Source organism: Rhodnius prolixus, unplaced genomic scaffold (genome assembly GCF_049639745.1).
Source record: "Rhodnius prolixus isolate KJV_2025 unplaced genomic scaffold, Rpr scaffold_6, whole genome shotgun sequence".
NCBI lineage: Eukaryota > Metazoa > Arthropoda > Insecta > Hemiptera > Reduviidae > Rhodnius > Rhodnius prolixus.
This window is the reverse complement of record NW_027411634.1, coordinates 16,774,287-16,799,969: the sequence shown is the minus strand read 5'-3', so window position 1 is coordinate 16,799,969 and position 25,683 is coordinate 16,774,287. Positions and strand designations below refer to the sequence as shown.

The 25,683-nt window shown below is 31.5% G+C and overlaps 2 protein-coding genes across 11 annotated transcripts in view; one reads left to right on the top strand and one right to left on the bottom strand.

Moving 5' to 3' along the window:
- LOC141460768 (uncharacterized) overlaps positions 1–19,500 on the top strand; it is a 25,500-nt gene extending 6,000 nt beyond the window's left edge. Inside the window, exons 4-8 of one of the 8 annotated variants that reach the window (XR_012462350.1) lie at positions 39–368; positions 3,854–4,162; positions 17,368–17,562; positions 17,646–18,638; positions 19,364–19,500. Coding sequence is in view for 1 of the 8 variants with exons in the window: in XM_074141070.1 (XP_073997171.1) it covers positions 39–368; positions 3,854–4,080 (557 nt within the window). In the remaining 7 variants the exon portion in view is untranslated. Of the gene's footprint in view, positions 1–38; positions 369–3,853; positions 4,165–4,714; positions 5,357–17,367; positions 17,563–17,645; positions 18,665–19,363 lie in introns of those variants that run through there. The other 7 variants (XR_012462349.1, XR_012462352.1, XR_012462355.1 and 4 more) reach the window with 7 other exon arrangements.
- LOC141460762 (uncharacterized) lies at positions 5,626–25,683 on the bottom strand. Of its 3 annotated transcripts, XM_074141062.1 has the most exons (18): positions 24,795–25,683; positions 24,406–24,512; positions 23,328–23,499; positions 23,040–23,198; positions 22,846–22,965; positions 20,719–21,030; positions 14,305–14,700; positions 13,426–13,689; positions 13,117–13,316; positions 11,596–11,889; positions 10,664–11,366; positions 10,168–10,574; positions 9,231–9,386; positions 8,917–9,137; positions 7,896–8,059; positions 6,626–6,896; positions 5,796–5,859; positions 5,626–5,723 (listed from the first exon to the last, which is right to left on the bottom strand). In XM_074141062.1, exons 1-18 carry the CDS (start codon positions 25,534–25,536, stop codon positions 5,673–5,675), a joined length of 4,803 nt encoding a protein of 1,600 aa, XP_073997163.1. In that variant the 5' UTR covers positions 25,537–25,683; the 3' UTR covers positions 5,626–5,672. The 3 variants fall into 3 exon arrangements, 1 of the variants encoding a protein (XP_073997163.1); XR_012462347.1 differs by lacking the exon at positions 6,626–6,896; XR_012462348.1 differs by lacking the exons at positions 5,626–5,723; positions 5,796–5,859 and having other exon boundaries at positions 6,638–6,896; positions 8,951–9,137.

The following is a 25,683-nucleotide window of genomic DNA, read 5'->3' as shown; positions in this document are numbered from 1 at the left end:
TTGAACATTACGCACTAATATTTTATATTTTTGAACAGGCAAAGCAATGATATTTGTAACAACACCCCAAGAATTATTGTACCATCTAATTAATAAACCTTTGAAGTTATTTTTGATTTATTATTTTGGTAAAAAATCCGTTGAATTGATTGGAGAGGCTACAATATCATTATATCAGTTATCTGATATTGTGCCACATATGGTTTTAATGGAAGGAGGTGTTCATTCTATATCTAAAATGGAAGGCATTTTTCCTATTTTTACAACAGACATAAGAGACTGTTCGAAAGCTGAAATTGGCCGAGTCAAACTGAAATTACAATTAGCTTCCTATGGTGTTAAAAGTTGTGCAAAGTTTAACGTGCTAGGTAAATATACAAACTAAAATTTTAGATAATATTCTAATTCTAGCTCTCTTATTATTTATATTCAAGAAATAATTATTTTTTCCGACAACACTCAAACCCAGGGCCGGATTTTTCTATAGGCTAACTAGGCTTCAGCCTAGGAACTCAAGATCAAGAGGGGCCTACATTCAAATTGTTAGCAAAATTAAAATTACACTATTCTAAAAACATAACATATTATGTTATATTAACATTTAACATACTCGTATTGATATACAGGGTGAACAGTATACCTTCGATAATAAAAATAGTACTTGTTTAAAATATTTCCTAACATTTTCTCAAATATTTCAGAGAGATCAGATGTAAATGTTTAAAGTGCAATTTGTAACCTTTGACTTCCTTATTTTAAGACAATCTTCTTTAAAAATTAACTAGTGGTCCATCTAAAGGAGTTTTCAATGAATTAAACAACTTGATAAACTAACAATGTTGAGGTGCTCGTGAACAAGTTTTCTTGCAAAAACAAACGTAATTTCTCATACGAAGATAAAAGGAATCCTGGAAAATAATGTACCGCGTTAGAAAGCCCACATTAGACAAGGGAACTTTTACTAAAAGGTGGCTAGCACCTAGGTCTGATAATGGTCCCCATAAGGGCCTAATGAGTTTTCATAAAAATTTCGATTACTTTTATTTTTTCCAGTATCCAGGAGGAAGATTGAGGCTGTTTGGAGAATGACTTATGCTTCGAAATGGTATCAATTTTTAGAAAATTCATCTGTCTTTCGAACCGTGTCATCAGAATCGAATTCGGACTAAAACTTTCTGAGTAATAACATTTTTATTGCAAAAAAGGAATGATTTTAGGGGGAAAAAAATAAAGTGACGTCACTCAAGAACAGTGGAAAATATGAAGTTGGCCAATACGTCATTGAACTCCACTTTAGATGTACTACACACAGTAGGCCTATGGACATTACTTACTGGTTCACCCTGTATATCACAGTAGTGATGTATTTTATTATCTCTCATGTAATTTAGAAACTTAAAAATGGGAAGTGAAAGTGCCTCCATAAGTGGAATAGCCTAGGGCCTCTTTTCATCTAAATCCGGCTCTGCTCAAACCAATTACAGCTTTATCACTTTTGTCAGTTACAGATGCTTCTCTCAAATTTCCTTGCCTCAATAACCAGACAGATCTTGTGTTCTAGCATTTCTGTGATAAGTCTATTTGAAAAAAAAACAGTCCTTAACTTTTCAGGAGAAAACTATATTTACTTTTTAAGTATTTTCTCATAAATAAAATAATAATTTAATTTAAACAAACAAAATTAACTTGCAGTTCAAATAAATTTAAAATTGGCTCAATGTTTTAAAGAAATTTAAGAACTAAACGCGACTCGCCATCTTCTCCATATACGTGAGAGGTCACGTATGTTGTTGGTCTTCCTCTCTTTTATAAACTTAATTAAATTAAAAATTTTGCTATGATTATTCTTCTGTTGCGGTCTCTCCTTGGGTTGCTTATGTATTTTAGAAACCGCATCTCCTTTTCTGAAGGCTACTTTGATCAGGTTATTTCAAAAGTCTCCTTGGTCATTCCTCGTTTGTGAGGACTTTTTTTTTTTTCATAACGGCACAAAACCGCTTTTCAGATGGTTAAATATCGCATTAATCTAAACTTTTCGTCCAACTTTTTCCAACTTAATTCCATTTCCACTTATTATATAACGAATTGTGCCCTCTAGCAAAAATATTATTAAAATTTTGTGTTTACCGGTGTTGATACTCTTGTCGCCCCTCTTCGATAGTTCCTCTGAAATTCTAAGCTCCAATCGCCTTTAAAATACACATAGTTCATTCGCAAATATCTGAATACAAGGGGGTTGGTAACAGCTTTACATCTTTTTACATATCTGACTTAAGTTTAAGATAAGATCCAGGATGTTTCTAACTTTAAAAAGACCACAGTGCTTCACTTCCAAATGGTATTGCGGTTCTTTTCTTAGTTCCTGCTTTGAAATTCGAAAATAAACATGGCTAGCAACAATTGGAAGTGAAATAATTTGTGAAATGCTATCATCTTCTTTGAAATTTCCCATTTCTGATTTGTCACATTGCTGTATTATGTCTAATTGGATATACTTCCCAATATTTTGTTCAATTTGGCGCCATTGCAAATTTTCGAATGTGGTATTAATATTGATTTGTGCAACGTTTAGTAAGAGCAACTTATTGTCAAGTAGATCTGATTGTAATATTGGATTTTAGCTCATGGGCCAAATATACAAAATGGGCATCGTTAGTACGGGTTAGGTTCGGAAAGCTCTAGACAAATTAAAACTGAACAATTTAAAAATAAGAAAATAAAGTGACGAATCCATTTGCGCGTGGCTGAAGAATTATATTAACGTTCTTGTAAGAAGAATATTATTTAGGATGATCTTAAGATTTTCAATCTTCTTAATTATTTTTTTTTGTTTTTTTATCTATTTATTACTAATTTAGTTCTATATCCTAAAGAGAGTTGTGCAAAGTAATGATTTGTTGGCTCTAATTAGTAGAAAGTTTTAACATGCAATCGAATTACTTTCTACGTTAAAATAATCTGCAATTATTAGTACATTATTCAAGTACATTTTCTAATAGAATGTCATGTATCGCTTAGGTGAATTCATAAAATTATTAATTAATTAGGTTTTTTTTTACCTTATGTTGATTCTCTTTAGAAAAAAAAAATTGTCAAGTATGCCGTACACAGAATTTGAAAGAAAATTTTTATTTTATATATTTTATGGATCATAAAACATTAAAGGCATTCGTGATGTAATTCTAAAACGTTTCTGTGGTGTATGAATCAAATTTATCGATTCACCCAGTAAACTGAAAATTATTGAAGGTGATTTTATAAGTGATAACCTTCAAGTTTACTTTATTTTTTCTCTGTTTCGGATTTTCATGAAATGGATTCATCAATTTTCTGAAAATTTAGCTTCAAAAGTTGTTTTTCAATGCTTCAATTGATCCTTTTCAGGCAGGTACATAATATAATGAACAAAAGCAAGGTTATACTTTCCTTTAATTCCATGATTCTTAGAGAAGGTCTTCGGCATTTGAATGCTCTCGGATTATTGCATTTATCCTGTACTCGTATAACTGAATGTAAGATTTTTTCAATATAAGGCCCCCTTTTGCAAATCCTATTTCAGCTACACGATTTGCTGTTTTGCTACAAATAACCTATGGACCTCTGTAAAACTGGCTTTGAAAAACTTTGGTAGTACCCTTTCACTTGATGCCCAAAGTATGTACTTATTTTGCTAAATGGTTCCATCCCTGCACATTTTTAACAAACTGACTTAAAAATCGAGATCCTCTGTTTCATAGTAGGAAATAAGAAACAATATCATTGCCTACAAATATTAATTTTGTCCCCCGAGAACCAATCAAAATCAATTTTATTAGGAAAATCCATAATAAAATTTTTATTTTATATATTTTAGGAAGGATATCAAATGTAAAGTTTATGACAGACGAGTTAGTGGAAAATCTTGAACAGGGTCATGTATTACCTCCAATAGTTAGAGATGCTTCGCATAGATTACCCATAGTGACTGCTGAGGAGCACATGATCGTGCCGGACAAAATATCTAGCCTGCCACTTCAAACGGATAGTCAAGGAGCATCATTTAAATGTATAAACAAGTGGAAAGATATTTTGGGGGCGTGAAAATGTGAAGATAAAAACAAAAGGAAATTTATTCTTATTTTTTATAAAGAACCGTTTGTTAATAAAAGCAAGTAATGTTTTGGTAAGTACAATGACTTTCAAATTACAATTTTCACCATAGCAGTGACACTTTATTAATTTGTTCATAATTAAATAATAAGGACATTCATAATTGTCACAGATAGGACTTCAAAGAATAATTTTTTCTGTATTTTTTGGGGCAATTCTTTGAACTATTGATGACAGTTTTCATCAATAAACTATTTATTGAATTGAATACTATTTAAAAAGAGTGAACTTTTGTTAGACAAATCTGTGACTCTGTAATCACAGAGTTATTAGTCCATACAAATTAAATCTACGATTAAAAAAATAATAAATAAATACGTATGGTTTGTAGAATAAAATAAAAACAAAAAAATAATCATAATGTAAGTAATTATAGCTTAATTCTTCTAAAAGTGCATACTAATAATATAATAGCACTGTTTTATAAACGAATAAAACCATTATATATATGTGAAAATAAAAGATAAAAATGATGGCAGTAATTCAGTAAGAAAACTGCCTGTCTATGCTATCTAGCGGTAACTACTAAAACTATTATAAAGTGTTTTTTTGGCCTGTATTATAGTCAATACTTACTAATTTGAACATACAGAACTTTGTTATCATTGGAAAGAAATCACTCAGATAATTTTCACCTTTAATGAGAAGCTTTTACAAGACAATAAGAACCCTTTATAAAGTTACAAAAAAAAATAGAGAGCAAAAAATAATACGTGACTATTAAAGGAAGACTGATTCCGTACTAGTCTTAGTGAGATTGGCTAAAATACTCTTCTCCATACCTAATATAGAAAAGTCCATAGATAAAGAAGTTGCAAGATCATCCGGGCTAATACAAAAGTAAGAAGGATAAGTTCTGGAAAGATAAAATACTATATTCTTCGCTTCTTCTTTTGCTTAACAGCAACATACCTGTTTCATTTTAAAGTGATTGATTAACATGGTTTTAAAAAAGTGACTCAGTTGTCTGGATCTAATTTCATAATATGAACAAGTTATGTAATAATGGTAAAAAGGCATTGATTATTACTTGAAAAGAAAAAAAAAAATGCATTGAACTGCAATAGGTCTTAAATTGAATTCAACGTCAATTTGGAGGATGTAATGGACAGTATGGTGGCGATGACCGAGAGATTCGGAAAGGAAAGGATAGACAGCTCTGGAGAGATAAGATCTGGCATAATTTAATACATCATGAACATTTTTGAATAAACAAAAATATATATTTTACGTTCAATTAATATAAAAATACTTTTTTTTTTCATTTAACTGCAAGAAAAATACAAAAATATGTAATACTATTTAACAAGAGTCAACTTCATTAGAAACATTTGTAATCACAGAGTCATTAGTCCATACAAATTAAATCTAGATTAAAAAAATAATAAATAAATAAGAAAAATAATGAAAATCGCTGGTCCCTTTTAGTGATGAATTATTATCACTAATTCTAATAGAATATTTGATAATTGTTAATTGTCAAATATTGCTGAGAAAATTAATTAAATTTTCTGTCCTGATCATCAGGTGACAATCTCTAGACTATCTTCTTCACTACATCCACCATGTTCTTCCTGCAACAATACATAGAAAGAAAGTAAAAGAAATCCTGTATTTTTTTATTAACAATGAAAACAACAATATACCTTTACAGTGTAAGTATTAAAACTATCTTCACCCAACATTTTACATTCTTCTAAACTGCTCAACCTAACAATAATACAATAAATGAAATATCAACTGAAATAATTTAAACACACACAGAATAAATATTGTACACACACACACTCACAAATATTTTAAAAACATTTTTTCGTACGCATGGGACCTCAATTCCTAAAATTTGGCACGGTCACAACAAGAGAAAGCAATAACCAAGGTTAAATTAATTTGTAAATACAAGCAATAAACTCGTTAAATTAATTACTATATTATGTAAATACAAAGAATTGACAAATTTGTACAGACTTATTTCAGATTGTATTTCGTGGGCTTATTAATGCTAATATTTTAGACTAAATCTTTGATTATTTTTATTATTATTATTATTATTATTTTTTTTTTTTAATGATTTAAAGCGCGTCAATATCTAAGGTTATTGGTTATTATTAAGTACGAAGGTTATACCTAAGGTTACTGACATACTCGTATTAATGTTATTGCGTGTCATTACATTCGAAGATTCAGAAATGGAGCACTTTCAGTTAACGTTTATAAAAATTTTTGTTTCTAAATTACTTTATTATTTTATGTTCGCTTAAGCTAAGCTAAGCATCAAATTACAAGCCACTCAGTAAATAATAATGCTAACACAAAGGCATGTTGGGCCCAAAATCCAAGATTGAACTCCACATGCCTTATCTTTCCGAATCAAAGGTTTTATGGGTACGAGAGCACGATTTTTTTTTCCCCCCCCCCCAAGTTAGGCATTTATTTTCTTGATTTTAATTATAATCAATAATAAGCGACAAATTACCTGTCAAGTGTACCTTGACTAGAAACACTCGGCGGACTGGTGAGATCTATCAAAGGTATTTTATCGCTGAGAGTCCCTTTTCGCACATCAGATACTGGTGAGTCCAGACAAATAACGCTATTATCCCTCTTAAAGTTCCTTACACTGTCATTGGCATTGTTTTCATCGTCAGATATTATTATAGGTGAGTTACCGGTATCTATTAGATGTTTGTCCTTCAAGGCGTTTTCTAACATTTCTAAGTTTATTCGACTAGATGATTTCTTTTTAGCTGTTAAGCAATAAAGCAAACCAAAAATTATGATTAGGTTTTTTGTTTTCTGTATTTTTAAGTGAAAAGATATTGAAGAACGTTTTATTTATAAAATAAAAAAACAGACGTAAACAAATCAGAGCCAATCTGCTTAAATCTCTTTCTGTTTAAATTCTATATTAGTGCATTGTTTCTTTTATTAATGCTCGGTGGTTGCAGAAAGAATTATGGATGCTGAGATTTATGAAAGAAGTGAGCTAAACATAATTTTAAAATTTTCACAAGTATGCATTAGTGTCCATTTAGGCAGCATAACACTTCAAGAATGGTTTGGTACAGTAGCAATACAGTCACGGCTCCGGATCAGCTTTCCTGCTCTTAGGTAGGCAAAGATCTTCCTGAACAATTTATTATAACTCGTAACAGTTCTGGAGGCGTGCCTCGATCTGAATAAACCAATACACCTCCTAACTGTAAGCGAAGCCATTATTAAACCGAAAATTCAGACACTTAGTAAAATAACCTGGTGCTGGTAAAGAACAAAACCTCTCTATAATCCTTTCAGATTCAGAGATTTCTTCGACATCTGGGTCTGGAAAGGGTGCTGCAAGGATTCGCCGGTACCAGTAAAGAGGGCACAATAGATAATAAGTTGGCACGGTCATAAAACGAATAATAAAATAAAAATAAAAAAGGGAGTTACGACCTGGAATTTTATCCGGTAAAATCGTAAAAAAATAATAATAATAATTTAACAACTATAAAAGTAGAAAGTTTATTTGGGAAAAATATTTAAGAGAAATAACTGTTTTTATCCCTATCCAAGACACCTAATAGATCTTAAGCCCATCTAAAAAAAATCATTATTACTTTACTTATAATATAGAAAAAATATTTCATGACTGAACAGAAATAAACATTCGTAATTAACATTCGTAACTACGAGAATTGCCGAAAGAAAAAGTACACATAATATCTTTCACAATCCATTTTTCAGCTAAAGAAACATTTACTTACATAATTTTAAAACATTCACCAATCTGTCAGTTGACTGTAAAGTTGCAATAAACTCATTGGCCCTTCCTAATAATAAATCAGGTGGGCTGTCATCCCAACTAGTTTTATCACTAATTTTCTTTTTCATATTTTCAGTTAGCATTTCCATCTCAGATATTTTGCTTCTAAAAAAAATAAAAAGGCAACACTTAAAATTAGTTTATTTAAAATGAACTGTGAGATAAGTATTTTTTTCATTGCATTTCTATGAACTTCATCATATAAAAAGATTTTTGCATGTTCTAACTAGAAACTGTCAAAATTAACCCTTTAAAGACAAGCCTATTTATATTTATTCTCTTTTAACTTTTTTTTATAATATTTTGGCAGCCATTTTGCTACTTTTTGCATTTAACCTCTACACTTGTTTTTGTTATCAATAGTTCAAAGAAAAATTAACCTGTAAGCGCAGCAACACACGTTTTGAGAATTAAATTTAATCGTTAAAAATGAGTAACAGTTTTAAGTATTAATGCAATTAGAGTGGATATTTTATAAAAGTTTTAAAAGAAAGCTTCGAGATATATTTTAAATTTTAGAGCAAAAATTGTCGTGTAAAATTGGATAGATGAAGACTGAAACCACTGAGAAATGAAAATACTTCTTTTACAAAAATCATCCTTGAGTAGATATGCACCAGATATCTCACTGGGCAGATCATTCAACCAAATCTTGCAACTAATTCTCTGTGGTACAACATTGCCTTTTACATTTCTTTAACTTATTTTATGTTAATTTGAACGTATTTCAGTTCTATGGTTTATTAGCCAGATGCGTGGTTTTTTAGTAATTGGATATGACAGATTATATATTGTAGTTAAATGACATAAGTATCCATAAATATGTTAATATATTTAAAATGATTAGAAGATTTTTTTACTATTTTTAAAGTGAAGCGTTATTGACGCCATATAAATTATTTAGTAAATTAAAAGGTTAATGGAAGATTACGAAAGGAGGGAGGAGGGATGCTAGGTTGTACCTTAGGGATGCTGCAAGTTCTGCATCTACATTACCGATGCTTGATGGAACTGTTGAACGAGGAAGACCTTTCTGATCAGAATTGGAAGATGATGTTCTTGCACATTCTTTTTCAGTAGCAGCATCCAACCTATACTTCCTCGTAGAAAAATCTTTTTTAGAATATTCTTGATACCATCTTTCTTTAAACCTGCTAACGTCTTCTAAAGGAGTCACTATAACCTGGAAACACAATTTTTGGTTTCATTAAGTTCCCTTTTTTTTTGTTCATAAAATTAGATTTAAGATTATCCAAAACATAAATAATACAAGCACCTTAATCTGTCCTGCCGTCCTGATGCCATCGCTGATCAAATACCATCCTTCGATATTGGATAAACCAGCTGAGATGGCAGTAAGGTCTACATAAACTTTACCAAGAGGTTCGCTCTGCTCACTACATCCCACATATAACTCCAAATCTTCGTCATTCTTTTTAATATATCAGAAAATTAAATTAGTGATTTCGGCTAGAGTTAAATTTATTACAATTTTTATTAGAAATCGAGCACAAAAACCAAAAGAAAATGTTTTTGGAATGATGTGAACGTTTCCAATACTTAAAGAAAGATAAGGAGAACATTTGTTGTTTTTCACATACTGCTTACAACTTAAATAAACAAATAATAATAACAATAATAATGAATTGAGATTCAATTAAAAATCTGTTAATTTTATTTTTAAATTGAAGCTCTAATCTTTCTTATAAATGAATAGATCAATAATTGAAACTGAATGAGCCATTTTAATTTCCCATGTCACATCAACATGCAAACTTAAAAGATAAAAATAAATAATACCGCAGCAAGAATGACGTAATAGGCGATAGAAGTTTCGGAAAAATTAATACAGAATTTACTACGGTTTTTCTATTTAAAATAAACAAATAGATATTCTCTAAGGACGTCCCTCAATTGCGAAAAATTACGAACGAGTCCAAAACAATAACTGTTCAAAACTTTAAGAAAAGATAGGACGATGTTTTTATAATAAAATTGAACCAGTTATATAAGCCAATAAATAATAACCTGTACAATGAACAGGACAGACTATTATCTTAAGTAACAAATTCATCAAAGGGATTATTATGACATAACATGAACAATTAACAATATTTCTCATTAGAAGTGAAAATATCATTAAGAAAAATATGTTCTTTCATCATTTATAAGTTATTTAAAACTAAAGAGTTAAAATGATAAAAGAAACTAACTTTGTATAGAAGAACAGTGGGTAAGTGCAACTGCCACGATGAGTCCCAAACTGGCCCCGTTGAATTTTGAATAACCTTAGTTCTGACTACTTTTATCTCGTTACCACATTTAGCCCTAAATTGTACATAAGTGGAAGGTTTCACTAATTGTATATTATCGCTTCCTAGTCCAGGAGGTGCAGGTATTAGTGGAAGATTGATGGCACTCTCTATACACACTTTGGCCATAAACCAGTCATCTGACAAAACAGATAATGAAGGCTGTAGGTCAGGATGTGTTACATGTTGCAATGAAGAGGTTTGTGTGCTTTTATGTTCTGATTCTTGGCTTTCAGTTTCTACAGCAACACTCATACTCAATCTAGGATGTCCTGTTGCCGCTTCGACTTCAAAATTTCTACTATGATCTGAAATAAAATAGCTCTATTATTATTGGTACTAGTGGAGTTAATATATAATATTTTTTGTTTATATTTAAATAAATCACTTCCTTTACCTTCAACATTGTCATTTTTGGTCTTGTTTATGGAATGAAAGTTTTGCTCAAATGAATTATCACTCTTAGTCGATATTATGTCCAGGTTTCTGCAGACATCAGGCGGAAAATCTCTTTCTATCCTAGGACTGTTGGTAACTAGAAAACTTGGTTCTGACAAAATTTCAAATTCTTCGGACAATCTTACATTACCACCACCTAAATCTTTTTTCATTTGTAAAGGATCTTGTGATGAATACAATTCAATGGAATTCTTCATAGGTGGCGAATCAATGGAAGTCACAATCTTTGGTTGATGATTACAATTAACTCTAGATGTATGAGATGAGAAATATGGTATATTCGTATCAGATGGATCAAGATTTGGCGGAGTTCTACAACGCTGGACTGGAGCGTCGGAAAACCGAGATCTTGAAGGTGGCGACATATTTAGATGATGTTGGCGATTAAGAAGTGGTGATTCAACGAGATCAATAAAATCATGGGCAGGAACTTCTTTGTTAAATGAATCAGCTCCAAAATGAGATCGAGATTTTGTAAATGCTGGATTTCTGTTCTCTTGATAGGGTCTCTGTGGACTTGTTCTTGGAGTACTTGGTTCTGGAATTTCAGTTTTATACCGCTCAGAATCCACATAATTCGAAAAACGAACTGGATCTTCGGATTCAATGAATGGAGGAGACAATCCTTGTCTTCCGTAATCCTAGAAAAAATATAAATAATAATAATAATTATTATTATTAGAAGATAGATATGGTCAAAATTTAATAATACTTTTTGGAAACACCACAGAGACGAAAAAAAATTTGAATCGTCGTCTCGGTACATTGGCGAGAGAGTATAGGTTATATATATAAGTATAGGTTATATAGGTTAAGTGTCGCTTAATTAACTATAACTAATTGATGTCAAAAAACAAAAATCACACTTACCTGTCGTGAGTTATAACCCATTGCTTCAAAGTCATTTACAACTGGTTTTGTACGCAAGTTAGTATTCTCAACAAAATTTCGAGCTTCATTAACGTTCCCTTTTAATGCATTATACCTTCTGTAACTTAAACCTATGACAATATGTCCAGTTTCACAGTGACCTTGTAACCTGCAAGTGAGACTAGACCTAACCATTTCTAGTGGAATTTTTAATACTTCTTTGATCGAACCTTCGCACATTTCTTGTTCGAATTTGTATTCTAATAATGTAAGCTTTGTTAAGGGAATCCTCGCCTGAAAGTAAATACGTTTTATTAGTAAGGTACAAATATTTTTGAACTCCAAATAATTCTGACCAAAAACATAAAATCAAAGAAGGAAGCCGTTTGAGCAGAGATCAACTAAAGAAAGCTCAAATTTCTTTCCAAGACGAAATTAAAGCCAAAGAAAGTCAAAGCTGATATAATTTTCGTAAAAAAAAATTGTTTTTTAAAGGATTTATTTAATTCTGGGCAGAGATTTTAGCCAAAAAATTGACATAATCCACCAAAAATTACATTTTTGATTGATCATGCAATAAACCAATTGTTCACCGTATAGAAGCTAAATAGTAACTAAATACAACCTGTATCTCATAAAAACGGACTATAAATGAAACAAATTATACTAAGGAACCTACAGTGGAACCTATAATGGTCTCTACGTCGATCAATTTTTACTTTTTACTTTCTTTTGAAGTCTTACAAATTAACAAACATTATAAATTCCTTTGAGTCTAAAAAAGACAGGTTGTTTAGAAATATGAACTACAGCAGAATACGGATAATTCGTAAATTACACTAATTTGAACAAATTTAGAAAGAAATAATCCCTTTAACTTGCTCAAAAATGAAATGCTTTCTAAGAAATTTTGCTTGGTGTACTCTTTTATCGATCTAGGTCTTTGTTTTCGTTGAATTGAATCAGTTCGGATTTCTCCACGCCTCTATTTCATTAAAGCCTTCACCAATAGCGATCCAATGGTTACTACTTCGAGTGAGATAAAACAACACGATGTAAGATATTAAACCAACATTAACAATCATTTAAGAAAGGCTATTTAAATAAGTAATTGAGCTAGCACAGAGGTAGCGTTTTACTAATGGTCAAACCATAAGGCCATTCGGCTCGTTACATATGTATATACCAATTTAAGTTGTACTTAGTGACATTACCCACGTTCATGTGAGATTTTTGATCACCAAAAATCCTGAATTTAAATTCTTTCTAACAATCCAAAAATTTAATAATCTTCTTTGTGTAAAGTTTCAAATGATTCCAATAAACTTTTTGGCAGCTTTAGTTTATGACTGTGCGCAGTTGTATTCCAATGTACCGACATTCGTTAAAGCGGGAAATTACAGATTGTTGAAAAAATAAAAAAAATTAAATCCAGGCTTTTACTCGTACTTTTGTCAACTTTATTACTAATTGTATAAAATCAGTAACAATTTTAAAAACGAAGCTTTCAACAATATTAACCTTAGCAAGTTTATGATCTCTTGGTACAGGCTGATACATTCTTCCCCACAATCTAAATATTAAATCTTCTTTGTGCAAAGTTACAAATGATTCCGATAAACTTTTTGATAGCTTTAGCTTATGACTGTGCACAGTTGAAAAATGTGTATTACGAAGAGCTATAGTCGTTTCTGTAGAAAATGGAGTTGTATTCATAGATACTAGAAAACAAAATATAAATAAAATAAAAATTACAAAAAATAGACTTGAAATATCCTGATCATCAGGAGTAATATTTATAAGAAAATTGATCAGTTTCAAATTACTTACATAAACCATCTATTGGACTGACATAAGGAAATTTGTAGTCAACAAAACAGTCCATATCATGATCCCTGGTAAAAAGAGGATATTCACTCACTTTATGAATAGAGATTGTAAATTCATGAATGATAGAATTCATGGTAGGTTTCTTATCGGGTTCGGTTATAAATTTTTCTGGGAAATGTCTAAAACGTTTGCAACAACAACAGCACGAATGATGTTTATCTATAATATTTTCTTTAGATAATAATTCCTGGTCTGTATTAACTTCTGAAAAAATAAAGAAATAAAAAATAATTAATAGTTACAATTTAAAAATTAAATCTACCTACCCGTAGGAAATTAAGTACAGGTCACTTATAACTCCCTCGCCCAATTTATAGCCGCTTTAAACCACGTAAAATGTGAGTAACAGAGCTGATGATGTAATCAGAGGGTGCAAAGTCTAGGCGATAAACTAAGTAAAAGAGCAGCACAATGCGATAATTTTCGATTTCTATGAGGTGTGACGAACAGTTGGTAACATTGTGAGATAACCTTGAATAAGATATAGGGCTCTTCAGCCCAATTCAAGTTAATAATAATAAAGTAGCAGCTAATGATAAAAGTAGGATTTGATTGATATCGATAAAATTTTACACCTTGAAATTTGCATATAGTAAGTAGTAAATGGAAGGATTATAATGATTAAAATTGGAAGGACTATGGCGATTACTTTAGAATTATTTCGATCAATCAATAAAGAAAAATTTTTATCCAAAATGTAATATGCGCATTCTAACTGCGTTCAGAAGAGTTCGCATTTAAATAATAACGACCACAAAGGACCACCTTACAATTAGTACAAGTTTGAATCAACATTAAAGTTAATTATTATGAACATACCCGCATTTCTTGATCCAGTTTTAGATGAAGGAACCCTCTCATCGGCAACATCAAAGTATTTCTTCTGTTCATCACTATCTGGTTCCTCGGAAGAAATTTTTCTCTGAACTGCTTTTTCCTCTTCCCTTTTCAATTTTTTATTTAAAACGTCTATAACTCTAAGAACTTCACTATCAACTTTACTCTGTAGGCCACTTTGTGAAGAATCTGAAGACAATGTTGAAAGTGGCATATGAAAGTTTCTTTCTGACTTCGTAATTGATTGATAATCTTTTTCTGAATGTTTCGTTGAATGATAGTCTTCCATTGGATTTGTACTTGACTTCATGTCTTCAGCCTGGGAATTTGGAGAGAGGACCAGCATTTCTACTCGCTTGTGTTTCTTTGGATTCGGATCTACAGATGAAAAAACAAAAAAAGTAAAGGCTCAATTATTAAAGCTCGAAGAAATCTATATATGTATATGATATTTCTGCTAATAACCCTTTTTTAAAACAATTCAAACATACTTAATGAGTGTTCATTATTTTGTGGTGACAGAATCATAGTTTCAATAGGATGAAAAATTAATGGTCAGTTTCAGTCATGATAAACTTTATTCTGCCGAGCTTTCGGACCTAGGGACTAGGTCATCTTCAGGGCTGAGGAACATATTTACAGTGTGTTAACAATTATATTACCAATTAATTATATAAATTATATTAAAATGAATATGTATAATGTATCGAAAATTTACAAAAATATTTACCCAATTTAGAATACAGTGGTACCTCGGTTCTCGACCTCAATTCGTTCCGGAAGTGCGGTCGAGAACCGAAACAATTTTTCCCTTAAGAAATAATGTAAACTATGTCAGTTTATTTCGTTTCTAAGCCCCAGAAATATGCCGAATTACTGGCCTAATTTTTATATTTTATGTGAAAACATGTATCTAAACAAGTAATAAGATCTATAAGTGTAAATATAAAAACAACTCGGCTCATCTCTGGTGTTCGAGTTTCAAATGTTTGTTCGGATTTCAGGGCAATAATTTCTCGAATTTCTTGGTCGAATACCGAATTGTTCGAAAGTCAAGGCGTTCGAAAACTGAGGTACCACTGTATACTGTTTAACATCATTAGAGGGTTGGTGACTGAATGTGATCGCTCTGTGTGTGATTGTGTTTGTTGTAAGGAAGATAGTGTCGCCTATGGTCAAGTACTTTGTAGTAAGTTGGCGTATATGTTGTTTAAATTGTTGGTGTCAGTTTTGAAATTTAGACTGTTTTCTGTCTTAGATATGTATATATCATTTCTAGCACTTTCCTTTTTTGTGTGTTGGTTTCTGATTTAAGTATCTTTGTGTGTTTGGGAAATCGAAACTCAATTTCAAAACTGTTCCACAGCCCTGAAGATGACCTAGTCCCTAGGTCGAAAGCTCGGCATAATAAAGTTTATAATGACTGAAACTGTCATTAATTTTTCATCCTATTGATACTTAATGAGATTTAACTATACACATGAAAGTAAGAGGAAGAATACTTTATATCTTTATATTTTTAATTTCATTGCTGGGCCGAGGACCAAAAATCCAGTTTAGAAAAACGATTTTGTAAGTGAATTATCTAAATGTGCGCTAAAATGGTGAAAAAATTCTGAAGTACAAAAACCAAAAAATGAAATGAATAAAAGGTGGAGCCAGCTATCGAAGTGGGCTTCGTTTTTTACATAGAGAAGCCAATCGATCTAAGAAATATTATTACTATTATGTCCTTTATTAAGGTTAAGCAGCAGCTTGTAACCTGGGTAATATATACACGCATGATAGTCTATCTTAAGGGGACCCGATGTCGCCAACCTTACTTAATATTGTTTTAGAAGCGATTATGAGAAAGCTATCAGTCAATCTAGGCGGGAATTTGTACACTAGGATGGTACAGGTGTTAGCCTATGCTGATGACGTGGCTTTATTGGCAAGATCTCAAACAGAGCTAAAGGCGATATTCTTGGAAATTGAAGTAGCGGCCAAAGAGTTTGGATTGGAGGTTGACTGTCAGAAAACCAAATATTTGGTTGTAACAAGAAAGAGAAGGATATTTCGGAACCTACGGGTGGGGGAATATACCTTTAAAGGAGTAAGGAATTTCAAATATTTGGGTTCAGTGTTAACCTCTAAAAACGATGTAACAGAAGATATTGCTGCAAGAATGGCTGCTGGAAATAGTTGCTTATGGGCTCTTCAAACGGTGTTGAAAAGTAAAAAGGTGTCAAGAGCAGTAAAAATAAGGCTTTTTAAGACAGTGCTGAGGCCGATCGTCACCTATGGCTCGGAAACGTGGATTTTGACCCGAGCAGATGAGCAAAGGATACGCAGGTGGGAAAGAAAAATATTAAGGAGAATATTTGGACCTGCGAGGACAGAGGAAGGCTTCAGAATCAGGACGAACCAAGAAGTGGCTGAACTGTTTGGTGAGCCCGATATTGTGTCTTGCTTAAAAGCAGGAAGACTGCGATGGTTGGGACACATACACCGAATGGAGGATTCAAGGGCTCCAAAAAGAGCGTTGTATGGGCATCCTGGCGGGAGAAGGCCCCGTGGCAGTCTACGGCTGAGATGGCTGAGGGACGTGGAGGAAGATATTGAGGCTGTCGGCCCTGCAAGGTTGGAGAACGGCTGCGAGGGACTGTGAACGGTGGAAAGCTGTTGTGGCTGAGGTCCAGACCCTTCATGGGTTGTGATGATCAGGGAGTGAGTGAGTATAATAGTTTAGCTTAAATATATTAAAGGGTGCACATATTTAACATTCTTACAGTTCTCTTTACAAAACATTAGGAATACATAGCAAATTATTTATTAATATTTTTAAACTTTAAAAAAGAGCTATAATGAAATTTCTTGTTCACGAGTATCAATCTAATGAATTTAAGTAAGGATGATTACGAGTCACAACATCGATGCGCTTGATTTGTCCAATTTATAAGGGATAGCTATGAGTAAGAAAGCGGTTATACTTAACCTTGTCCCATAGAAACGAACATAAATAAAATATACATTTTAAAACATCATTTATTTTGTATAAAACAGGTGATTTAAAAATAATGACATAAAGGATCACAACTAGTGAGTAAGTCGAAAACTACGCAAATATTAAATTAGATTTATAGTAAATAAGTGGAGTTATTTCTTTGTGAAAACACCCAAATTGATGGACCCGACGTGAAATGACGGACCAAGAATAAGGTCAGCAGGAGCCAGTATGACCAGAATGCTGGCGAGCAAGTAAGTATAAACCACCATTTTGTAACATAATGTAAAAATGGAAACCAAAGCTATCAAATTTAATTATTTAATCGTGCTATTAGGCATTAAATCCCATAACTTAGTAAAGAGGAAAGTCGTTGCCTGAAATTCTATTAAGGTCTTGAAGTCGCTGTCCACATGAATACAATGCTTTAAAGAAGGTGTACGATAAGATTCATTAAATTACCAGAGGAATTCTTTTATTGTACTGGCGCAACCAATCACGGTTCAAAAAAACTTTATCAAATCACCTAACTGGTACACAAAGCATTAATTAGCAAGCGGCACACCAGTTGCGAGGAACACTGCAGTTTACAAATGTTAAGTGATTAGTGAGTGTTCTCCTCACTTAGAACAATGATTTGTTCTGCACACAAAGATAACAGCCTACCTAAAATGCAAAAAAGAATCTTCTAGTATACAAATACAATACACTCAATAATCCTCTCTGCCAATTGGAGCTAGCCAAAAAAAGAACTATGAAAGACAAGAAGCAGAAGTATATTAGGTTTTTTTTTGTTTCTTCCCTGCCAATATCCACACCATCTGGTATGCGGAAATAATAATGATGAATGGGTTGAATAAAAAATTATATTATGAAGTGAGAGAAATGTGAAGACTGTTACGATCAAGAAAATAGTATGACAATAACCTCGTCAAAATAAGGACATAAACAACAAAAATACAAATGATTAAAGAAATCTTTAGTAAATAAGAAATTGTAGTTATTTCTTTATGGAAAAATCCACAAATCTAAAAGTATTTGGACAGCTCAGTTGTCTGTAACATGGAGTGTTAAGACGAGACAGCTTAGGAAATTAGACAGAAAGTGTTCTATGAGACAGAAACAAAAGTGAAGTCGAATGCTCAAAAACCTAACTGATTAATGTAAATTATATCTGATGACAACTTGAAATCGATCAGGGATACAATAAACTTGAGTGCCACAACGGAAAAAAATCAGTTACATCAAGAAAAACGGTTGGCAAACTACTTTTGGAAGTTCGCAAAGCGGACTGAGAATATTCGAAGTCGATAGAAATAGAACATTAAAGGTGACAGTAAAGTTCAGATATTACAGGTATAGTAAAATGAAGTACAGATAGATTAATTACAGTTTAGATTATTTAAACAAATTTTGGGGAATACATTTTCTATAAAAGATCAATTTGAATCATATTCTGAGGTATAAAAGGGACTTTTCTAATTCTCGAGAAATATTTTTTAAAAAATAACTTTTTTACAATTTTTGTTGTTGATATTGTTTAATATTACATAAGACATGTCAGCTCGAGGGAAAACAGTGGTACGCTATATTTAACCGGTATACATTAATACGAGTTAGAGGAATTAGTCCCATTTTTAATAAAGTTTCTAATTTTGAAACATCCTTGTACAAGGTAATGTTTATCTTTGAACAGATTGGTGGTACAATCTTAGCCTATAGTTTAGACTTAGAAGTACTCTAGTCCAAGATGGAGTACCGCTTCGGTATGGGCTTCAGCAATAGCATTCAGGAATTGGTACCCAGCATCAACTGAAAAGATATTCTATCGTTTTACTTATATACGATAATTATTGTCCCCACATCCTGCTTCTTTGTTTTTTTAGTTAATCATGTTTTGAACATTACAGACAAACTTATGAACTAATACTCCTTTCTTAAGCAATGAAAATATTTGAATCTTTTTCTCAAACTTTCCAAATTACGAATCGATAATTTTAAATATAGTAAATCATAAAAATAAAAACAATTCGAAATAATTGTTTATTGTTTTAGATTTGAGCTTGTTTAAGACATGACAAACAAATAAGGCATATGAAGAACATCAGCTTAATCCATCAATACTTCAAATCAACAACTGGTATTTGCCGAATTATGTATTAATCGTCCCCTTCTCTTTAGGTTTCAACTTAGTTCCACAAATTTGTGCTAAAGTGTCTAGAAATATTATATTTCATAAGTTTTATCAAGTATAAAAACATTTATTTTGTTTAATAAAAAAAAGAATAGAGGCAACAGAATAATGTTTTTGAGGTTTTGTAGAATGTTGAGTGCGTATTCAAGATGAAAACTTTTTTAATTTTATAATATCAACCAATTAAATTCATAATCATTTAAAATATCAACCATTCAATTAATAATTATGGGAAAACTAAAAAAAAAAATCTTTTATGTAAAAAAAGAATCGTTTACAGCTTTATTGGAAACGATACCTTTGTAATAATGCCTATCGATACTATAATCGCGACTTTTTTAAAAAGCACAGGCCGCAATCAGCAAATCAATTACACTGAGATCCCACAGGGCTACAAAATCCATTAAGAAAAGGGGAAACTATATTTCCCTGCAGACTACACAAATTCCCTAACATTAAAGCAACAAGTGCCTGAGATAGACTGTTCGAATCAACAAAATAAGAATGCTTAAGAATGCTTTGCTTTTAAAACTCATACGATAATATTCTTATTTAAAATAACATTATTGTGTGCATGACAGCAACAACCCCCCTCCTTCTCATTTCGTCTTCGAGAAAATTAATCCCTTTTTAAAAATTCCTTTCAAAGATACTTTAAATTTATGAGGCGGTTGCTTCCTAAATTTGGCGCATCTTTATCTTTGTTTTGTTCTTTATTTATTTATTTTAGAAATCAGAGCTAATTCCCAAAATGCCTGAACAATTAGTAATATGATAACTACTACATTAATTGGGAAAACGAATTCGAGAGCCTAAGAGAGGCATTTAAATATCCGTAAATTATTTTACTTTTTAAAGTTATGAATATTTTCTAATTTTCTATGAAAAAGTTTTAGAATTTTCAATACAAATTCTTATTGTCTTTTTTCATACCGAACAAACCCTGTTCATTTTCAATCTATGACAATGTCGGTTTGAATAATAAGTGTATATTTTAATAAAAGAGAAAAAAATAATTGAACTAATTTCTTAATAATTTCCTAATAGGCTTTAGAGTTTGGAAAAATGGAATTGGTGAAATGATATTCGATCTCTCTTCAACAAAAGTAGGGTATTATAAAATGAAAAAAAGGTATTTGTTTTCAAAGGTAAACTAACCTGCGACACAATGAATAAATAAATAAAATATTAAGTAATAATAATAAGAAAAACCTACTAAAGAGTTGTTCTCCAAATAATTTACTATTTCGTCCAAGTTCAAAAATAACCACCAGTTCACCAACAATCATTTTGCCGTTAGAAATAATAGGCATAGTCAAATTCAATGTGGACGCCATTTGTTCCAAATTGCAATTAGCTGGCGTTATTTCAGGTATCATAGATGATCCAAGAAAACTAGGTGAACGCTGATTAAGGTGTCGCCAATAAATCTTTATTTCACCATTTCCACACATGCGAGAAATTTTCAACCATGGAAATTCTTGCTCATTTGAAAGTTTGTATATCACACTGTTTCCAAAAGATATTTCTAAAAACAAAACAATGGTTTTTTTTTTTTTTTTTTTTAATAAAAACATTTTGAAACTTTAATAAATGAAATACCACAGGTAAAACTATTTTCATATTGACTTTCTTTTGGCAGCTAGTCAATATAATAATATTCAAATAAGAATAAAACAAAGACAGTTTTTTCCCCCTCAAAGGTATGAAACTTTTCTCAGTCTACCAGGGTTTTATAAAGTAGCCAACGAGGTAATTGGATGTAATGAGAAAATACATATTTTAAAATAATGCGTAATATATACGAGGCTATTAAATAACGAGACTGATGATGCTACAGAAGAACTATGCATGCACCAAATCGTAACGACCGACAGCTGTGCTTCTCTTTCGATTGCCGTCGTTTGTGTAAGAGGTGTTAGTTTCGTTTTACCGAAAACATGATACTACACATGTAGTAGAGCAACGAATTGTCGTGAAATTTCACATGAAACTTGGTAAAACCACTACTGAAACTTATCTTCTATTAAAAGAAGTTTATGGCGATGAATATTAATCACGTGCGCGAATTTTTTGAGTGGTTCAAGCGTTTCCAAGAAGGCCGAGAAGACGTAGGAGATGATGATCGCCCGGGTCACGCTCTTCCACGTCCAAAACGGATGAAAATATCGATTATAATTAATCAACATTACTACCGTGAGGTGCTTGCTCAACTCCGTGAAAGAGTGAGGAAAAAAATGACCCGATTTGTGGAAGAACAAGTCATGGGTTCTCCATTAAGACAACGCGCCGGCTCACACTGCATTGTCTGTCAAGATGTTTCTAGCCAAGTACAACATCCCAGTTTTAGGCCATCCGCCTGACCTGGCCACATGTGACTTTTATATGTTCTCCAAAGTCATTAAAAGGATTAAAAGGAACACGATTTCGGTCCGTTGATGATGTGAAAGAAAAAGCGGCACGCGTCATGCAGGAGCTCAGAGAAAAAGACTTCCATTACTGTTTCGAACAATGGTAAATTCGCATGGAGCGTTGTAGGGATTGGGGAGGGGTGTATATTGAAGGTGATAATAACTAAATATGTATAAATTTAAAATAAAATGTTTTACAGCACTAGTCTCGTTATTTAATAGCCTCGTATATATTATACTATATTTTATTATTATTTATATACTATATATATTATTATTATACATATATTTCTAAATCAAGATTGCAAATCGGTAGATCGGGAAATAACTGGTTAATTATTAAAATGTCCGGAATCTATTTTGACTCCCTAATTTCCTAATTTATTTATTTGATTATCAATGAACTTTTAGAAAATGCACTAGGTTAAAGTTGTGAATTATTAAAAAACACAATAAATTCATAGTAACAGCATACAGTTGTAAATTCATTATTCCACCTTAAAGGGAAAATTTAGCCAAACCGTCTTTCTACAAGTTATGAAAACAAAGTAACGAAAAAACCTATTTCAGGGACAAAAGAGAGTTCTAGCTATTCGATAAGAAGAAGTTGAAGCTATGTGCTTAGATTTTCTCCGCTGTAACTTTATACTTATCACTGTAGTACCGCTATAAGTTTTTAAATAAAGCATAAATAATCCAATTCAACTTTTGATTTTAAATATCTACTTGATGAGAGGATTTCAAGTTTAGGCTCAATCCCAAAGTTAACTACACAAAAACCTAACAAACAAAACTATTTCGAAAAATAGTTGAATTCAGGATAGGCAATTAATTTTACTAATATTGAAAATGGAATTTGATATTGTAGATGTAAAATGGTTCAATACGAGTATATGTTTTTCACGAAAAATTATTTTAAAAAAATTTCTAACCACATCCATGATACTTCTTTGAAATGAATACTGTCGGTTTACGAAGACTTCTATGAACAGTTCTTAAAGGAAGTGTAAATTCAACGCTGAACAAAGTTCCAGGAGCAGAGGCAAGCCGTACTGAAAGAAAGACAATAAAACCAATACCGCTAAAGTACAATATAATGCATTATTTTTTATATTCTAATAATTACTTTGTTTATCTGTAGGTTTTAAACCAGGTGTGTAGCAAACTTTCTTTGAACCAGACGAATTAAGTTTTATTTCAATAACTGTAAATCTAAAACAATCAACGCTTTGAATAATTTTATGACCTCCTGTCCATTTACCAACAGCTCTAGCCTCTGACTCGCCTGCAATAGAATTAAAATAAATTAACTAAAACAATAAATACAATTATTAAACTTTAAATTGAAAGCTATATTTGAAAATTTGTATCTTGGAGCCAGTAACTCTCTTCCAATATAAAAAAAATTATTTACCTGTCTGACTAGAAATAGATAATCCTCTATGTTCAGTATGTACTTCTGATGGCGTAGAAGCTGGGATATTGGTATCAGACGTAACAATTTCTCCTTTGGAATGACCTTTTTTAATAATTTTCTGGGTTTCACGTCCTACTGTAATATCATCTCCACCAGCTTCAATATTTAACTAAGAAAGTAATTCATTACTTTACATTTTCTAATAAGATGATCCAAAACTAAATACAACTTGATAAAAAAGATCAAAATTAAATTATAAATAAAGATTACTTAATTTATTTTTGTAATCACTGTCTCAATTTTTGCTCAGATTTCTGGTTTCGTCCAAAACAGCCTGTTTTGACAAACCATCCTAACAGATAGTACCAGTGAGATAAACTCAATCAAAGATGATGATGATGATGGAAAACAAATAGATGGAAATTAAGTGGTACTTCTCATTAAGTGTATCTCAATTACTTCTTTCAACACATATTTCAAAATAAAGCCCACCGACTCCGGCAAGTCTCTTTTCTGAACTGTATAACCGAAAGTTATAACGGCTGTGAAATTTCTAAGTATTATTTTTGTAATTAGTAAGATTTGAACAAAAAAAAAAAAAAACGATTTATTCAAAAACTTATGTCTAAAATTTCCACTAGGTATTTTTTTTACGTTTGATTGTAAGGAAATTAAAGAGTTAAACTTATTGACTACGCTGATAAATTATTGAATGGCTTGTAGTTGCTCCAGATAGAATTTGGAAAACTCATAGCTTCATCTGACGAAACGTAACCTCTTATTGTAAAAGTTTTAGCAATGAAACTAAGTTCTCAAAACATCAGAACAATATTTTTCTCAGATTATTTGAGATTTTGCTTACAGATTATAGAATTGTCCTACAAAGCAAGTGTTGCTGAGATTGAATAGTTACTTGAACAATTTACTGAAGTGTAATTTGTTATTAAAACAGATAGGAAGTGTGTAGTATTACATAATGACAATATTGACAATCCTTTTTACTATACTCTTCTTTAAATGTAAAAGATTACAAAGTATTTAGTAACTAACTTTTTTATTTTTAATTAATACTCACCAAATTTGGGGACTTATTAAGAGTAGGAACCTCGGAAGTATCAGATGAGGATGTACAATGCAATGTCTTAACAGCAGCGTTAGAGTCAGGTTCTGACAAATTCTTACCTGAAAAAAGCAAATGTTGAAGAAATGTAATGCACTAAACTTAAAATAAAAATAAATTATTAAAAGTTGAAATCTTGTATATTAATTTATGATGGCAAAAATTAGTCAATTCAAAAAAAGGGGAACAAGTCAGCGTAAGTGTTGATTATTCAACTTTTAAATTTCTTCTATAAGCCTTTAAAATAAATAATAAATGACAACTGTTTTGGATTGAATGCTATTAAAAATTAAGTGAGGTGGAATTTTATGGCATTTTTTAATAGTAAATACAATGCGAATTACCCATAATATAATCTACTAGGTGAGTGCTTTCCTTCATTGAAGATAATTTTCCATCTCCAGCTGCTTTCTGTTCTCCATGAATTATGTTTTCCACTTTATCAATAGGGCAATCTTTCAAAACAGATTTCACCATAGCTTTGCGCAATTCTTGACCTCTGCTTACTACATTTGCAATAGCTTTCCTTTTACTTAAAGGATTAATAGAATTTTTAGCTGCAGACGGAAGAACGATAGGACACTTTTTTGGTAAAGCTTCAGATGTAGAATTATCACTTTCTGTTTTAAGTTTCAAATACAAAGAGAAACTAATTCTAATATCACCAATCCTATTTTTTTGCAGATTATAAACGGGGTAATAAGAAGAAAACGATGAATAGGTTTTTACTATAAGTATGTCCTCTAGGTTTTTTATAACAGAAGTTCCAACAATTGTCCTATCACTTTCTTTAACGACATAAAATGTTAATTCCCTACAATTTTTAATGTACGTTTGGAAAAGAGCTGAACTTGTTCTAATTACATATGTAACTGAATTGGGCCGATCACTTGTAAATTCCTTTAAATCTTTTTGATTTAAATCGGTTGGCCAAAACATATTGTAAGTATTTTCTCCCCACCATTGAAGATGCACAAAAACATTTCCAGGCGACTTTGTTGACCAAAAAATTTCATCTACTTTCACAGTGAGTTCTCCATTTGCATGTCCACAAACGTGAGGAGGAAGCACACAGTTGAATTCCATGTAATACTGACCGTACGCCAACAAGGTGAACAAACATTGATATAGAAAGATACAGGAAAGTTAATTTCACTAGGAAAATTTTGTAATTTTTGAACAGTACATACACAAATTAACTTTCCTAACGGTATGTAACCACAGCCTCCTTGA

Excerpts from the sequence above, each read along its gene's own strand:
- LOC141460762 (XM_074141062.1), bottom strand. The coding sequence starts at position 25,536 with ATGGAATTCAACTGTGTGCTTCCTCCTCACGTTTGTGGACATGCAAAT. Across the intron at positions 11,890-13,116 it reads GAGATCATAAACTTGCTAAG|GCGAGGATTCCCTTAACAAA; the intron begins GTTAATATTGTT and ends ATTTACTTTCAG. Across the intron at positions 6,897-7,895 it reads GGTGAATGTTTTAAAATTAT|CTAAAAAGAAATCATCTAGT; the intron begins GTAAGTAAATGT and ends ATTGCTTAACAG.